Source organism: Paroedura picta, chromosome 7, assembly GCF_049243985.1.
Source record: "Paroedura picta isolate Pp20150507F chromosome 7, Ppicta_v3.0, whole genome shotgun sequence".
Taxonomy (NCBI): Eukaryota; Metazoa; Chordata; class Lepidosauria; order Squamata; family Gekkonidae; genus Paroedura; species Paroedura picta.
Window position 1 is genome coordinate 102,355,761 of NC_135375.1, and position 17,531 is coordinate 102,373,291.

Sequence of the window (17,531 nt, forward strand, 5' to 3'; positions counted from 1 at the left end):
TTTAGTTCAATGCTTTTTATTTCTCCTCTAGAAAGAGCTTGCTCCAGGGCTCAGCCCTAGTCCCCTAATACAATGTCAACACCTGAACAGAAGTAGAATCCAGCATAGGTTAATTTGGGGTATGAGTTTTTGCATGCATGCCCACAGAACTCCACTAGGGGGCGAGCCAGCTGCACACGAAAGCTTCTCCCCAGAACGGAACTTCAGGGTCACACTGTTCTGCTGCTTCAGGCCAAGAGGGCTACCCCTGTTTTTCCGGACGGTGCCAGCAAAGCAGAGTAGACATTCAACCTCTCTGTTTGAGGGACATTGCTGTCGAACGCTTGGGAGAGGAGCGCCCAGAATTGTTCAGGCCCTCTTCTCGCAGCCTCCCCTAACCTGCTTCTTGTCACCCCGGCACCTCTTTGCTTAGCCTTCTCCTACCGGCATCGGTGCTCTTCCACCAAGTTCCGGCACTGCCTGCACTTCACCGCGCAACACCAGCGGAACTTGCAGCTGCACCGCTCGACCACTTCCGCCTGTGCCGTGCGGAAGCCCCGGCCGCAGCACAGCAGCTCGCAGCCGTCCGTGGCGGCGGAAGTCCGGTTGCAGTGCCGGCCCGAGGTGCCGAAGATCCCTCCGTGCGGGTCCCAGTTGCAGAAATCGGGGCTGGCCGCCAAGTAGACCAGGTCGTGCGTGCCGTAGGGCTTGAAGCGGGAACTCTTCGGCACCAGCAGCTTCCGGGAGCCCACGCGTTTCGGATGCACTTCCGTGGCGCCTTCGAACTTGTCCCGCAGGCTGCTGCCCACTTGGCGGAAGGGGGACATGACCTTCCAGCAAGTGCGGACCTCGCAGGAGCCCGAGACCCCGTGGCACTTGCATTCTATCTTCATGTGGGACAGGATGGCCTGGAAACCAGAGAGCACAGAATCGGGTGGGACTTCTGGGTGGGTTCCCGTCCCTCTTAGACAGGATCGTGAACAGGTGCCTTGAGGACCTAAGCAACAATCGCACATGGAGAAGGACAAGGAGGAAGCAGTCCCCATTCTAACCCACGCCGTTATTCACGAAAAGGTTTCGGAGGGGAGGAGCTCCAGCGTATAAAGCCATGGAGAAAAAATGTGTCGGAAAGTGGGGAACTGCAGAATTTGGACTCTAGAAAACAGGGTGCCTCTCTCTCTCGCTAAGGTAGTCAGTGGAGCTGCTCCAGATCCCGGAACAACACAAAGTAGGAGAAGAGCTGTTATTTTGTACCCCGCTTTTCACTACCCAAAGGAATCCCACAGTGGGTCACAATCGTCTTCCCTCTCTCTCCCTACAACAGACACCCTGTGAGGTCAGTGAGGCTGAGAGAGAACTGTGATTGTCCCAAGGTGACCCAGCAGGCCTTGGGTGTCTCAGTGGGGCTGGGAGTCACCCACTCTGTTCCTACAACTTCGCCTACAACTTTGTGGCCTTCACAGATTGTGTGTTCTCCTGAAAGATCAGAGTCAAGCAAGGAGTGGTTAGGATTCTCCTGAGCAGCTACTCTTCTTTAGGAGTTGGGGGGGACCATTAAGCAGTCGCCACGAATGAGAGGAGAGAACCGATGAGCAGAGAGAGGCAGGCAGCACCTTGTGTGCGTGTCTAGGGTCCCCTGCAGCTTCCTTTGCCTTTTATTTACTGCTCCCTTGCTGTTAGACGCACTCATCTTATGCATGAGACGGAGGCAGTGTGAAGCCGAGGAGGGAGAAGGCATTTTAGTTTCAGATTGTGAGACTCTGAGCATGATTTTTAATGTCCCTCTCTGTAAAAAAAACAACAAAACCCTGAAATTGGAAAACTAGCTCAACGGGGATGGGAAAGCCAGCTTGGGGCAGTGGCTAAGAGCGGCAGCCTCTGATCTGGAGAGCTGGGTTTGATTCCCCACTCCTCCACATGCAGCCAGCTGAGTGACCTTGTGCCAGTCACAGTTCTCTCAGAGCTCTCTCAGCCCCTCCGGCCTCACAGGGTGTCTGTTGAGGGGAAAGGAAGCCAATTGTCACCCGCTTGGAGACTCCTTCAGGCAGTGAAAAGCGGGGTACCAAAACCCATCTCTTCTGATCTCTTCTTCAATTGCAGAGGAGAAACTATGAATTCCATTCCACCTCCACACACGCCCCACCTACAGACTGGAGTGGTACGGTCTACTCCACCCCCTCAGGGTGCTACCATCTGGCTCTTGGGCATGGGGTGAGGCCAGTGACAACATCCGGGCATGCTCAGTCAAGCCGTTCCCCTAACTATGCCCTTAGGACTGTCAGGACTGGAAGGCTGAAGTGGGGGGGAGGAGGGATGGGACCTGCTACAGCAGCGGGACGGGCATGCGGGTAGGGGGTGATCCTCTGGAACGGCCACAGCCTCAGACATCCTGGTGCCGGAACTGGAAAATCCACTCCCTCTATCAGCCACACCATCAACTGCTGGCGGAAGACCAACCCCTCCCAAGAGGACGGCCTCCACTAGCGAGTTCCCCATGGCCATGGTTTTCCGCAGCCCATTCGTTGCAGGGGGGCTTGTCCAGGGGCCCTTGCCCTCCGCCGTGAATCAGCATCTGTCTGTTTTCAGCTCTGCCACCTTCAGAGATGCCCAATAATGGAAGGAGAAGCTGCTCCGCTCTCAGTCCACGGGGAAGGCAGGCCGTGGCTCAGTGGCACAGTGTCCGCTTTTGCGTGCTGGAGAGTTCAGTCCTTGCCTGGGGTTGCCAACCCTGGTTGGGAAATCCCTGGGATTTGGGGGTGGCGGTACAGCAGGGGTTGGGGAGGGGTAACCAGGGATAACTCTAGGGTTGCCAGCTGCAGGTCGGGAAATATCTGGAGATTTGGGAGGCGGAGTGGGGTTAGGGGAATAATGCCTTCGAGTCTAACTCCCACAGCAGCGATTTATCTCCCACAGCACCAACCTCTGCCAACTGGAGATCTGCTGGAATTGCGTGAGATCTCCAGCCACTGTCTGGAGGTTGGCAACCCTATAGAATATTCTCCGATGCAGCTGTTTTCTCAGGGGTCTCTGTAGTGTGGAGATGGGCTGTATTTATGGGAAATTGCCTGGTCCCCCCTGGAGATTGGCATCCCTAGTTGAACGATCAGAAGAGCAGGTGCATGCAAGGACCTTTCTCTGCATCTTACAAAAACCCTTCATGTTCCCCTTGGTCAGGATGCCAACCTCCAGGGGGGATCTGGGGATGTCTCCGAATTGCAGCTCATCAGACTAGAGAGATCAGTTCCTCTCGAGAAAATAGCAGCTTTTGGTGGGTGGACTCCAGGGGACTGTCCCCAGTGAGATCTCTCATCCTGGATCAGGTAATCTACCGCTCCCCTCCCCCAACTGTGTCCAGGAGGCACCTGGCATCCCTCCTCATAGGAGACCCACCAGGAAAACATCACCAGGTGAGAATCAGCCCTGAGCTACACAGTCCAACGCCCTGACTCATCGCTTGAAGGAGCCGTCCTAGGGTCAGTGCCCTCCAAGCTAGCTGGTGACTTTTTCAGAGCGGTCGCCCTGAGGGATTGGGGGGGGAGGGCGGTCCCAGGCGGTCCCTTACCTTCCTCCCGGCTTCGTTGTTGTGCAAGTTCATGAGCGCCCGGCTCGAGGAGGCTCCTCGGCTCCGCTCCGGGGTGTCCACGAAGGCCTGGGAGAAGGCGATGCCGTAGGAGAGGTTGTCGGAGCAGCCGGACCACTGGAACCCTGTCGGAGGAAGCCCGGGAGCAAAGCTGCGTGGATCCCATGCGGAAAGCGAGCATTGCCCACCTTCTACCCCCAAGGCTGTGAGGGACAGGTGGGTGTCCCCCTCTCTACTCTCCTTCCCTCACTCCAGATTTCTTACCTACTGGGAAACGGGAAGAACTAGGGTTGGGAAGAGTAGGCCAGCTCTGGGTGGGAGTCTTGGGGAATGGAAACTTTGGGGGTGGGGCCGGGAGTGGGTGGGATTTGGGGTGGGGAGGGACCTCATTAGAGTATAATGCAGGGGTAGTCAAACTGCGGCCCTCTAGATGTCCATGGACTACAATTCCCAGAAGCCCCTGCCAGCATTCGCTGGCAGGGGCTTCTGGGAATTGTAGTCCATGGACATCTGGCGGGCCGCAGTTTGACTACTCCTGGTAAAATGCTATGGAATCCACCCTGCAAAACAGCCGTTTTCTATGGGAGGAATTGGGTGGTGTTCTCCACGGCCGGCTGAGAGCAGAGTTGGGAGCTCCAAGTTGGGAAACAGCTGGATGTTTTGGGGGTGGAACCCGAGGAGGGGTGGGGCTTGGAGAGGGGAGAGATTTCAGTGGGGTGCAATGCCTTTGAGTCCACCTTCCAACTTCACCATTTTCTCCAGGTGAAATCGCCGGGAGATCCGTTGTAATAGCAGACCTCCAGCCACCCCCTGGAGATTGGCAACCCTGATGGGAGGACGCTTTTCCACGGCGTGGTCAGAGGCACAAGCCGAAGGACACTTGCTCACTGGCTCTTAGGGCATGGCCTGGGGGCAAAAGGTGCAATCTGATCCTCTGGGGAATGTCTTTGCTTTCTTTAAGAATAGATTCAAGTGAGTAGCCGTGTTGTTCTGAAGTTGCACAATAAAATCAGAGTCCAGTAGCACTTTAAGACCAACAAAGATTTATTCACGCCTTGAATGAATCTTTGTTGGTCTTAAAGGTGCCACTGGACTCTGATTTTGTTTTCTTTGTTAGCTTTAGTTTCAGTCCTATCAAGGTTTAATAGCCCTTAAGCTGTACACCTATAAATTCAATATATTTTTTTAAAAAACGGCAAAACGTGTTTGCCACATCAGCAACAGGTCTATTTGAATTGGGTTGCTTTATATTTTGGAAATATGTCCTGTTAGATCCGTGAGTTCAGAGACCAGAGGGAACCATGCACTGGGGGGGGGGGACCTCACAAAAACTGCACAAAAACGTTTTCCCCCCTGAATTCCGCATGGAGCACTATTTTCCCCACTGAAATCGCACCGTTGTATTTTTAACCCTGGCATGGTACTCACAGGGCACTTGGAGTTCATTTCAGCTCTTGATTGTGCCGGCAGGATGGTGCAAAGAGGCGAAACCTGAACCGAAGAAACCCACAACCATCCCCGACTTACATACCAAAAACCCACAATAGATCTTCTCACCAGTGTGCTCTATTGGTCAGTTTCACTTGAAACTGACTGAATCTGGCCTGGGATCTACCAGGGGTAGTCAAACTGTGGCCCTCCAGATGTCCATGGACTACAATTCCCATGAGCCCCTGCCAGTGAATGCTGGCAGGGGCTCATGGGAGTTGTAGTCCATGGACATCTGGAGGGCCGCAGTTTGACTACCCCTGAGCCACACACTAGTCAATTACAGTGCAGGCTTACAATCTTGCCTCTGACCTCAAGCTTGATCCTCGGTAGAACTGCAGATACAACATGTCCTTAGGTTTGCCAGCACAGGTCTGGCAACTGATGGGGACCTGCCAATAGGCATTGAACCAACACCACATCATCACTTCCTGGAAGAATGCAGAAGTGACATCATTGTGCTGATGAGTGACTCTAGGATTCCCTAGAAATTCTAAGGAAGACACATCAAACGTACAGTGCAGGGGCTGGAACCTCCCCAAAACCCAGACACTCTATGGCTTTGACCATAGAATTTTCATGGACAGCCAGAGTGTCTCCTGATGCCCCAAGGCAACATCCAGATTTTCAGGACCTGAGTGATGTCACTTCCTTACCCCATCTCTAACATAGGTACCTCTGTGTTACTTTCTCGCTGATCTTGGTTGCCCAGGCTAATCAGATCTGGTCAAATCTAGGAAGCTAAGCAGGGTTTGTCCTGGTGAGGATTTGGATGGGAGACACCGAGGAAGTCCAGGGTTAATATGGCAGGATGTTCCACCGCAACATAACTTTCAGGGTTTTGCCCAAAGTGATGTTGCAGTGTTGGCACAATGCCGACTTCTCCCACAGCTTTACCAAACTGGAGTGGGCAATCCAGGCTGCCAGGCAGGAATTGTCCCACCATAGCAGGTAGGGATGGCAGCCTCAGGGCTCATCCCTAGACTACAGAGACCAGCAGTTCCCCTGGAGAAAATGGCTGCTTTGGGGGGTGAATTCTACGGCATTGTATCCCACTGAGGTCTCTCTCCTCCTCAGGCTCCAATCCCCAAATCTCCAGGAGTTTCCTAAACTGAATCTTGCAAATGTAACCCCCAACCCTCTGCCAGCTAGGGTTTTCAGGGGGTGGGAGTGGGGGTTGTTAAATCCCAGCTGGAAAGCTCCTGGGAATTTGAGGATGGAGCCTGGGGAGGACAGGGACCTCAGCGGGGTACAAGACCACAAAATCTGCCCTGCAAAGCAGCCATTTTCTACAGGGATCTCTGTAGTCTGGAGATGAGATATAAAACCAGGGGATTCTTCAGGTTCCACCTGGAGACTGGCATCCCCACTGTCAGTGGGGGGGGCGGGGAACGGGACCCCGGCAACTCTTATAGTAGCAGATCTGTCAGAGGCAGCTCTAATAAGGTGGTCCGAGTGAGTTCCTTTGGTGAGAAAAACAGCAGAGAATATAGTAATAATTATTATAAACGTTCACTTCCTCTCACAAGGCAGTAGCAGCCCCAGTGGGATTTCAGAGGTCAGGAAAACGCTGCAGGGGGAAATTTTAAAAACACGGGGCAATCTCTCCTCTCCCACTGTGTATGTTGCAAGGACCGGTTCCCTCTTGTTTTTCTCCCCGCCCTCTCGCCCTGGCTGGCTTGCTGAGTTCCCTCGGGCTGGGTTCGGGGATACCTTCAGGGCTGACTCCTCGGATCCTGCGGTCACAACCGCACTTCTCCAGCTCTCCCCGGCTGCAGGCCCGGGTCACGGCGAAAGCCAGCCCAGCTGAGGAGACGGCATGGACGAAAGCGGACTCTCGTGTTCCTGCAGGGAAACAGGTGTTGGGTTTAGAGCAGTTGTTGGGTTTAGAGCAGGGGTGACCAAACCATGGCTCTCCAGATGTCCATGGACTACAATTCCCAGGAGCCCCTGCCAGCTGGCAGGGGCTCCTGGGAATTGTAGTCCATGGACATCTGGAGAGCCACAATTCGGCCACCCTTGGTTGTTGGGTTTAGAGCAGGGGTGACCAAACCGTGACTCTCCAGATGTCCATGGGCTACAATTCCCTGCCATTCTGACAGGGGCTCATGGGAACTGTAGTCCATGGGCATCCGGAGAGCCACAGTTTGATCTCCCATGGTTTAGAGCAGGGGTAGTCAAACTGCGGCCCTCCAGATGTCCATGGACTACAATTCCCATGAGCCCCTGCCAGCGTTTGCTGGCTGGGGCTCATGGGAATTGTAGTCCATGGACATCTGGAGGGCCGCAGTTTGACTACCCCTGGTTTAGAGGGTCAGATGTGGGTCTGATGGGAGCTTGCTTAGGCTTCTTAGCCTAATCTATCTCACCGGGTTCCTGCGAAGCTACAAAACAGAAACGAGGAGGAATTTCCACTGCTGAATTTTCACCACTGAGCATCATCCGGTATCAAACCGTTTTCAAAATAGTTCTTCATCGGAATCTATTGCCCTATCAACGTCCAAGAGCTGATTGAGAAACAGACCTCTGAGCAATTTGGAAGAAGGGTGTTTTTCAACTACCTCTTGGACACAGATTCTCAAGAAGAACTAGTCTGAAAACAGTTAGATACCGGATGCTGTTCAGTTGTGAACATTGACTTTTGAGAATGAATTGCCTCCGTTTTCGAATTCACGTTCTGGAACAGGAATTATATTCATCTGGAGTTTCGCAAGTTCTCCGTTTGATCATTATTTTTGATTCTGCTGTTCATTTCTCCGGAAAAGGAGATGTTAAATCTTTCCCAGGATTTTGCTTATAGCACCTTTTCATATTTTTAGCCTCCAGGAGGGCCCTGGAGACCCCCCAGAATTACAGCCCATCTCCAGATAATGGATTGCAGTTCCCCTGGAGAAAATGGATGCTTTGGGGGGTGGCCTCTGTGGCATTGCTCCCCACTGTCCTCCCCATCCCGAGACCTCCAGGAGATTCCCAGCCCTCCCTCCCCCATCCCCCACCAGCAGCCAGTGGGGATCTGGCAACCCTGAGCACACCATAAATCTTTTGCTGCAGCAGTTCTTGCCCATTTATCCCTCATAGCAACCCTCCAGCAGCCTTTACTCCTGCATGGGAAAAGGGCAGGGCCGGTCTGGCCAGAGAAAAACCTGCTTTGCTCCCCGCAACGCAGGGTCACCCCCTCATCCCCAACGGGGATTCTGTGGGGTGGGGAGATACAGATGCACATGGGAAGTGTGTGTGCCCATTTGCGTTTTCCAAAAGACGCACGTCACTCCCTAGAGTTGCAGGGTCCCCTCTGGCCACCAGCAGGGGGATGGGGAAGGGGTAGGGTGGCCAGATCCAGGTTGGGAAACTCCTGGAGATTTAGGGACGTCCAGATGTCCTTGAACTACAATTCCCATGAGCCCCTCCCAGCACGTCTGGAGAGCCACAGTTTGGCCACGCCTGCTGTAGAGTAACCTTTTGGCCATGGAATTAACGCAGAAATATTTTTCAGGCTTTGAGGTACCAGAAAGTGAGGTCAGCTGGCCACCCCTCCCTGCCATGCCTTGGCATAAGAGACGCCTTGGGCAGCAAAGGTTTAAATGGCCCAGGGCCCTCCCCTTCCCACCCCCTCCAGGCCCACCAATGGCCTCTTTGGGAGGGGGCGGGTCAACCAGTCCAAATAAGGGTAGATTTAAAATAAAAAAAAAACCTTTTTCTTTCACAAGATGGGAGGGGGGTCTCCCCAGCTGCCATTTTGAAAAAAAAACAGGCTGTGGTACCATTGAGGGTCATCCACAGTACCTTGGCACTACAATTGGGAAGCCCTGCCCTAGAGCTGCTGACCGTCCGAGTAGACAATACTGCCCTTGCTGGACCAGTGGCGGGATTTAGATGAGGCAGCATCACGGGTTCATGTGCTCCAGAGGGAAGCCAACTCTCCTCTCCTCTCCTCTCCTCTCCTCTCCTCTCCTCTCCTCTCCTCTCCTCTCCTCTCCTCTCCTCTCCTCTCCTCTCCTCTCCCCTCCCCTCCCCTCCCCTCTCCTCTCCCGCTCTGATCCACAAACCTCGAACCCAGGACTGCAGCCGGAAACTACCAGGCTCACAGCCCTCTGTCATAACAGCTATATAAGCCTTTAGTGCCATGAGCACAGGCAGGAAGTCCTATTACCAGACAGGTGAAGGTATGAGGGCCTGCCAGGAGATGCACAAAGCTAGGATTCAGGATGTGGCGGGCAGATGGGCCTACACGGAGTGTTACGTCCGCTGATTGGTCTCCGTATCTGACCTCGTAGGATGACCTTTCCAAAAACCGGCAGTCCCTGCAGGGTCGAGCAGTTCCAGCGGCGGTTGTAGAACTGATGCTGGCACTCCTCCAGGGCCAGCTCAGCAGCACGCTTCACGGTGTCCATGGCTCCCGCCTGGCGGTGACACATTCTCACCTGCGCTTCGGCCAAACCCTTCAGGCCGTCGCAGGCCCTGGGATCCCGTTGAAGCCCTCGCAGGGCTGGCTGCTTGGCCAGATATCTAAGAAGAAGAAGAAGAAAAGCTCAATTTTGGAGGTCTATTTTTACTCCCCAAAGGAGTCTCAGTGAAGCTTAAAATCGTCTACCCTTCCTCTCCTCACAACAGACACCCTGTGAAGTAGGTGGGGCTGAGAGAGCTCTGAGAGAACTGTGACCGGCCCAAGGTCACCGAGCAGGCCTCCTCTCCCCACAACAGACATTCTGTGAGGTAGGTGAGAGTGAGAGTGCTCTAAGCTCACCGAGCAGGCCTCATCTGTCTCATAGTGGCTTATAATTGCCTTCATTTCCTCTCCCCATAACAGATACCCTGTGAGATTGGTGGGGCTGAGAGAGCTCTGAGAGAGCTGTGACTAACCCAGCTATGTGTGGACCTGAACCCGGTTTTCCAGATTAGAGGTTGCTGCTCTTAACCACTACCCTATACCTCCTAACCACTGATTAAGGGGGCCCTAAAGAGTCTCTTGTGGTGCAGAGTGGTAAGGCAGCCGTCTGAAAGCTTTGCCCATGAGGCTGGGAGTTCAATCCCAGCAGCCGGCTCAAGGTTGACTCAGCCTTCCATCCTTCCGAGGTCGGTAAAATGAGTACCCAGCTTGCTGGGGGGTAAACGGTAATGACTGGGGAAGGCACTGGCAAACCACCCCGTATTGAGTCTGCCATGAAAACGCTAGAGGGCGTCACCCCAAGGGTCAGACATGACTCGGTGCTTGCACAGGGGATACCTTTACCTTTACCTTTAAAGGGAAAAAGGGGATAAATACAGAAGCAACTAGGTATATGATTGGCCCAACCTAGGCTAGCCCAATCCAGACAGATCTGGGAAGCTAAGCAGGGGCAGCCCTGATTAGTACCTAGATGAGCGACCACTGAGGAAGTCCAGGGTTGCTGGACAGTCACACAATGGCCAACCCTCCTGGGCATCTGCCGTGCCTTAAAAACCCTCCAGAGTCACCGCAAGTCGGCTTGACACACACATCGCAGAACGACTGCTGGCTCCTGTCTTTCGGGGAGATCGGAGTCTGATCATGCCCCACAGGAGGACTCTGTAAGCCAGGAGAGGATGTGGGGTGCTAATTAGGGCAACAGAGCAGAGCCACAAACCACAACGGAAGCGCTCCTGTGAAGCTCCAAATAGTTTGCAGTAAGGTTGCTGCAAGAGCCCTCCCCACTGTCTGGGAGTCCTGCACAGCTACTGTCCAGAAGCGTCCATCCCGAATACCCAGATGTCTCAGGCTGGCTTTGCTGGCAGTCCGGTTCTGAATCTTGTTCCTCCCAGTTCCACCTGCACCCTCCTGCCGTCTGGCCTTCCCAGCCCCTTTGGAATCATAGAGTTGGAAGGGAAATGGCAAAGGGCAAAAAACTCACAATGACCTGCCCATTCACAGTGTCCCCAATCCCACATCCAGATGATGCCACCCCCCCTCCCCCCAAAAAAAACCCAGAATCCCTGGCCAGTCTGGCTTGGAGGAGATTCTCTTCTCGACCTCAAATTGGCAGCCAGCATTTCCCTGGGCATGCAAGAAAGGGCCCCAAGAGCCAAGCACGGACTGTCCTTTCTGCCCACCTACTCACAACCTGCCTAATTGCGCAGAATCAGCATTTCTATCTGTTGGGCTGTTTCTACACAGCAAGGATGCTCCATGTGCCGTTCATCGCAGCTGTGATGTGCAGTGGTAAAGGGAGCTCTCTTTGGTTTTCCTCCATCGACCGCACGCGTTTCCCCCCTGCTGTGTTACTGGAGGGTTTTTCTGCAAAAATCACCAATTGCGATAGCATTACAGAGCTTTTGCGTTATAGTAATCGTGTGCTAGAGCAATGACTTTTATCGGAATCCGTCTGGTAGAACAGTGGGAAAAACAGGCTTCCACGTGGGACTGAAGGCAGGAAAATAGTGCCGAGGTGGGTTGGACCTTTACAGGCCAAGAGGATGCACCAAGTTCTGTCCAGATGGTGATAACACACCTGGTTGACACTTCCTCAAAAGCCGGGGGTGAAACAGGTTTGAGAAGGAAGAAACACTGTTTTTTTGTATCCTGCTTTTGACTACATGAAGGATCCCATTGAAGCCCTTGCAGGGGTGGCTGCTTGGCTAGATATCTAAGAGCAGCTGTTTTTTGGAATTCTGCTTTTCGCTTCCTGAAGGGCGTCTCAAAGCAGCTTACAATCACCATCCCTTCCTCTCCCCCCTGTCAGGTGGGTGGGGCTCAAGGTCAACCAGCAGGCCTCATGTGTCTTAAAGCATCTGACAATTGCCATCCCTTCCTCTCCCCCAACAGATACCCTGTGAGGTAGGTGGGGCTGAGTGAGCTCTGAGAGCACTGTGACTGGCTCAAGGTCACCCAGCAGGCCTCATGTGTCTCAAAGCAGCTTACAGTCACCATCCCTTCCTCTCCCACCAACAGGCACCCTGTGATACCCTGTGGGCCTGAGAGAGCTTCGAGAGAACTGTGACTGGCTCAAGGACACCCAGCAGGCCTTGTGTATCTTAAATCAGCTTACAATCACTATCCCTTCCTCTCCCCCCAACAGATACCCAGTGAGATGGGTGGAGCTGAGAGAGCTCTGAGAGAACTGTGACTGGCCCAAGGTCACCCAGCTGGCTGCACAGGGAGGAGCAGGGAATCAAACCCGGTTCTCCAGTTAAAGGGCCGCTGCTCTTAACCACTACGCCAAGCTGGCTCTCAGGACAGGGCAAGGATAATCAGCACATGATTAGTGCGCAGCACCATGTGGAAGCACCAAAACAAAGAGGGATGTGGTTTCCATTCCAGCATAGAAAAGAAACCACCATGTTGTATCAACCTCGATCGACTTCAGAAATCAGGCAGAGGGCCGCATACTTACAACCAGGTCACGGCGAGGGTGTGGTGGACCAGAACCATCACGGAGCACAAGTGGAGCCCTGCCATTGTGCCACCAGCTTGGACTCCCCTGAAGAAGCTGTCGTCTCCGGCCAGGACCAGTCCTCTGGGCAGGAAGGCAGTTTTCCCTGCCCGCTTGTCGAGCAACAGGCCGCCTCTCGACAGCTGTCAATTCCTGTCCCCTGCTTGGGGAGCGGGATCACCCCAGGCGAGCATCAGAGAGGCGCCCAGCCTATCGCTCTCTTTGCCGAATTGAGGGTCCTCCATTGTGGTGCCGGCTGGTCCACCAAGGGACATCTGGATTCCGAAGCCAACAGACCTCAAGTCAGGGAGAAGGTTTGTCGCTTCTCTCATGCGCTCCTTCTTGAATGTTCGTGCCACGCTCCTTCAGATCAAGAAAGGGGAAGGCTTCCAAGCGGGACGCGACCCGCTCGGCATTTCACCGTCCTGCAGGCCCCGATCCGCTGGCGCTTCAAGACCCAGTTCGGGAGGGTGGCTTTCCGCTCCTCCTTTCTTTCGGTTCACTGCTCCGTCTTTTCCAAGGCCAAGGCAGAGAAGAGCGGAAAGCTGCTCCAGCTGGCCCTGCTGGTGGTGCCTGAGCCCTTTGGGGAGTCTCTGTTGCCTGCCTTGCTCCTATCCTACACTTTGGTGGTGACATTAAGCAACACCTCGGACCGCCATCCTCCAGGTCTCTTCCTTCTTATTCCGCTGGGCTCGGCTCAGCCCCCTCAGATGCTAGATTTGGACCCAGCCGCAGGAGATAAAGCTTTTCCTCAGTGCCCTCCTTCTGGCCGGTCCGTTTGCTCTCCCTCCCCCAGGCAAGGACTGGGAACTCTCCTGAAACAAGGAGAATTTAAACTCACGGAGGGGTGGTAGCGGTGGATGTATCTTGACGGGGATTGTTTCCCCTGGGTAACAGGCACCCTCCTCCTGGGGCGCTGAAGGGACGTTTAACCCTTGTGCGGTCCCGGCACTGCTTGCTTCAGGCACCTCTGGGAATTTGCATTTGTGGAAAATGGAACAAAACCTCTCCCTCCCCCATTTTGTGAGTCTTCTTAACCACATTTCCCGAAATCAAAGTGATCTTCCCTTGATCCCGACCGGGTGGAGAGAAGCTCACCTTGAAACGATTTCTGTTTCAGTCACGGTTTCCAGGTAAGTTTATTACAAGTTTGTTCTTATTCTCCCCTCAACTGCATGGGATGTGGCTCAGGGGGAAAGGGGGGGAAGAAAACATATTACAAATAGCAAGAGGTTATATTGACAGCATGGAAGCTGCTGGGATGGAAATTATTTCTTATGACTTGTTATACCACCCTCATGTACGCCCGTGGAATGGATGGATGAAGGTGTTTGAAAAGCAATTTATAATCCGGAACCTCGTTTTGGCGTTTTGAGTTCTGTTCTGACGTTGGATCTACAAGAATGTGAGACGAAATCACCCAAAAACCTGACTGTTATTGTACGGCCATATATTGGTTCTTTCGTTAGTCGCCTCTTTTAATTTCCAGGTAGGGCCTGCAAATTTGGAATTCTACTTCGACCGGCCGTGGCTCTACAGCAGGGGTGGGCAAACTGTAGCCCTCCAGATGTCCATGGACTACAATTCCCATGAGCCCCTGCCAGCATTCGCTGACAGGGGCTCATGGGAATTCTAGTCCATGGACATCTGGAGGACCACAGGTTGACTACCCCTGCTCTATAAGATCATACCCCATTGAAATGGGGTTTAAACTACAAGTACAACGATATAGGCTAGATATCAGGGGGGGGGGGAAATTCACAGTCAGAGTAGTTCAGCAGTGGAATAGGCTGCCTAAGGGGGTGGTGAGCTCCCCCTCACTGGCAGTCTTCAAGCAAAGGTTGGATACACACTTTTCTTGGATGCTTTAGGATGCTTAGGGTTGATCCTGCGTTGAGCAGGGGGTTGGACTAGATGGCCTGTATGGCCCCTTCCAACTCTATGATTCTATGAAATCCTTTCCCTCTTCACACCTTGTTCTCCTCGGGTTCCCCCATCAAAAATAAATTCTCCAGGTCCTTCTCAATCTAGAGTGGACACCCTTAGTGTAAGGCAAGCTTTCTCAACCAGGGTTCCTGAAACCCTGGGGTTTCTTGACAGCCCTGGAAGGGTTTCCTGAATGCGTGGGCGTTATTTTTGATATATATATTTTTAAATTTATTTAATTAATTTAGATTTATATTCTGCCCTCCCCGAAGACTCCGAAAAAATGTTTTGTAAACATTTATCAAGTGATATGACCATATAAGGTCATGTTGACCTACCCTCCCGTCCCAAACGGCCAATGACGGGCCTGGATGGGAAGGGGAGGGACCCCAGGTGGGCATGTACACAGCTCTGCTTCTTAACCGCATTCTGCACAATCGCACCACATCTGGGGTTTCTTGAAGCCTGAAGAACGGTTCAGGGGTTCCTCAACAGTAAAAAAAGTTGAGAAAGAAAAGGGAACAGGAAAAGGAAAGAGTCTCCTGATGTGGGGGTGGTCTCCTTCCAAATTCCCAAGACCTCATCCGGGACGCGTTGGAGGTTCCGTCTTGGTTTGGTCTTTTGCACTTAACTAATATTATTATTTCTTCAGATCGTGAGCTCCTCGTCCAAGAGACATGTTGGGATTTGCATCTTTCGACACACCCCAACACACCCCAGGAGTCTGGTTTTACCTGCTGCCAGCTCAGGCGAGTGGGTGAGGGGACGCGGGCAACTCTGCCGTGTTTTCGACAGGAGTGGAGTTTGGACGAGGCAGCTCCCCATCAGCTTCTGTTCCCCGCCACAAACTCGAGGTAAGCAGACCTGCGTCTTGAATCCACAGCCCAGGGGAAGAGGCAGGATGGCCTCAATTTTCCCCTTTTAAAAGCCTTGGGGAGCTCTCGGCTTAGCAGGACTCGGCATGCAACAACAAAAATGGTTTTTATTTTAATACCTCTCTTATGCAGAGAGAGGTATAGGTGGTTGTTTCCCCACAAAAGCCAGGGCTTAACTTGTGGCCAACATTTTGCAAGTCTTGACCCGGGTATCCTGGGCTAGCCCGATCTTGTCAGACTTCAAACCTAAGTCAACCATGGTTGGTGTTTGAATGGTGGACTTCTAAGGAACTTAGGCAGATTGTGAGTAGCTGGGCAGGAGAGACTGTGTCTGAGCTTGGCTCTTGTGGCCCTTTCTTGCATGCCCAGGGAAACGCCAATCGCTACTTTGGGGTCAGGAAGAGAATTTCCTCCAAGCCAGACTGGTCAGGGATTGTGGGGGTTTTTTTTTGGGGGGGGGGCTGGAATTGGGGTGACTGTGGGTGGGCAGGTAGTTGTGAGTTTCCTACTTTCTTCAGGGGGTTGGACTAGATGACCCTAGAGGTCCCTTCCAACTCTATGATTCTATGAATATGTGGAGTCAATGCATGGCAAATTGTCTCTGAACGTCTCTTGCCTTGAAAATCGCACAGGGCTGCCATAAGTCCGTGATTTGATTACACCAATATTTTGCAATGCAATTTCCCCACTATGTCACAATAGCTTGTCGTTAAGCCCTGTAGCTGCCGTCTCTTTAGAGATCCGGGGGAATGTAGTCGCCAGAAAAGGGCACTGCAAGCATAGAGGCCCAAGGTTCAAATTGTGCCATCGCCATGAACGCACAAGGTGGCTGGAGGCAAGGTGCTTTCCTTCCATGCTCGGCCCACCCCGCACTTGTGATGCCATCACTATAATCTGCCCATAAACTTATGAATGGAGAAAGTACCCATAGGGGAGGTAGGCAGCTGGCTGTATATGCCGGGTTTGCAGAGCAATGAAACTTTACAAGTTGCTCCAGAAAAAGAAGTGCATATGCTCCAGAGCAGGGGTAGTCAAACTGCGGCCCTCCAGATGTCCATGGACATCTGGAGGGCCGCAGTTTGACTACCCCTGCTCCAGAGGATGGAATGTTGGGTGCAGTTGGGTGCTGGGGAAAGAGGAGAAGGGAAAATCAGCCTGCTGATGCCCTCAAGATAGGGATGCCAGCCTCCAGAAGCGTTAAAGACCAACAGATCTAATCTGGCGAGCTGGGTTTAATTCCCCACTCCTCCTCCACATGCATCCAACTGAGCCAACCTTAGGCCAGTCACAGTCCTGATAGTTCTGTTCTCCCACAGAAGTCCTGACAGAGCTCTCTCAGCCCCCCTCCTGCCTTGCAGGGTGCCTGCTGTGGGGAGAGGAAGGGAAGGTGATCGTAACCTGCTTTGAGACTGAAAAGCAGGATAGAAATACCAGCTCTTCTTCTCCTTCTCTCTCTCTCTCTATAATATATAATTTTGCAGCTGCTTGACCTTGCCTGTTTGAGGCCCTTACTGGGCAGCCTCTCCCCTTCAAAGGCCTTTTTAAAGGGTCGGGATTCTTGACAAGGCGTCGAAGGTTGAGGAACAAAGACCCCGGCAACGAGGCAGTGGGGGAAGAGGCTCGGTTGCGAAAGGGACAGGCACTAAAATCAGACGGGATGAGATCAGTGGTCCAGGAGCCTTTGTCTCCTCCCAGATTTATGGGTGGCCGGGACATATATATTCCCGGGCACGTCACCCTCTGAATGAAAGGGCAATGTCCGCAGAGAGTGAGAAAGGCAAACAAGAGGAGATCCGAACAAGCCGAGGCTGCAAAGAGAAAGACAAAAGGCGCAGGGAGAGAGCCTCCCCCCCCATTCCCCGCATTGATAAGCTAGGCTCTTTACGGGAAAATCCTAATTGACCCTTTCTGGGGAGACCAGTTCTCCACTCCCACTCCCCAAAGTGCAATTCTAGCTTGACTGCAGGAAAGAAGATGGTCAGATCGGGGCTGTCAGATGGGAACAAAGGGTGTTCCGCCCCAAGCTTCCCTCCCTAGGGAAACGCCAGGTGAGAGCATAATACGAATTCTGGGTTGGGGAATTCCTGGATGTTTGGGGGTGGAGCCTGGGGAGGGCGGGGCTTGGAGAGGGGAGGGACCTCAGGAGGGGATAATATCGTAGAATCCTCCCTCCCAAGCTGCCATTTTCCCCAGGACAGCCAATCTCTGTATTATGGAATCAGTTGTCAATCTTGCACGGACGGTTGCTATAGGGCAGGGGTGGCCATACTGTAGATGTCCATGGACTACAATTCCCAT

The 17,531-nt window shown here is 53.1% G+C and overlaps 2 protein-coding genes across 6 annotated transcripts in view; one reads left to right on the forward strand and one right to left on the reverse strand.

The window, feature by feature from the left end:
- LOC143841470 (protein Wnt-4-like) overlaps positions 1 to 17,531 on the reverse strand; it is a 25,873-nt gene continuing 8,342 nt past the window's right edge. Inside the window, exons 2-7 of one of the 2 annotated variants that reach the window (XM_077345811.1) lie at positions 13,531 to 13,618; positions 12,394 to 13,244; positions 9,315 to 9,553; positions 6,761 to 6,892; positions 3,542 to 3,684; positions 1 to 887 (exon numbers count right to left, since the gene is read on the reverse strand). In XM_077345811.1, coding sequence (XP_077201926.1) covers positions 420 to 887; positions 3,542 to 3,684; positions 6,761 to 6,892; positions 9,315 to 9,553; positions 12,394 to 12,458 — 1,047 coding nt within the window. In that variant the 5' untranslated portion in view covers positions 12,459 to 13,244; positions 13,531 to 13,618 and the 3' untranslated portion in view covers positions 1 to 419. The remainder of the gene's footprint in view (positions 888 to 3,541; positions 3,685 to 6,760; positions 6,893 to 9,314; positions 9,554 to 12,393; positions 13,245 to 13,530; positions 13,619 to 17,531) is intronic. The other variant, XM_077345813.1, reaches the window with a different exon arrangement.
- The window catches only part of LPAR5 (lysophosphatidic acid receptor 5), a 26,377-nt gene continuing 12,474 nt past the window's right edge, over positions 3,629 to 17,531 (forward strand). Inside the window, exons 1-3 of one of the 4 annotated variants that reach the window (XM_077345806.1) lie at positions 3,632 to 3,775; positions 4,322 to 4,531; positions 15,011 to 15,212. The gene's annotated coding sequence lies outside the window, so the exon portion shown is untranslated. Of the gene's footprint in view, positions 3,776 to 4,321; positions 4,532 to 13,289; positions 13,566 to 15,010; positions 15,213 to 17,084; positions 17,282 to 17,531 lie in introns of those variants that run through there. The other 3 variants (XM_077345808.1, XM_077345809.1, XM_077345810.1) reach the window with 3 other exon arrangements.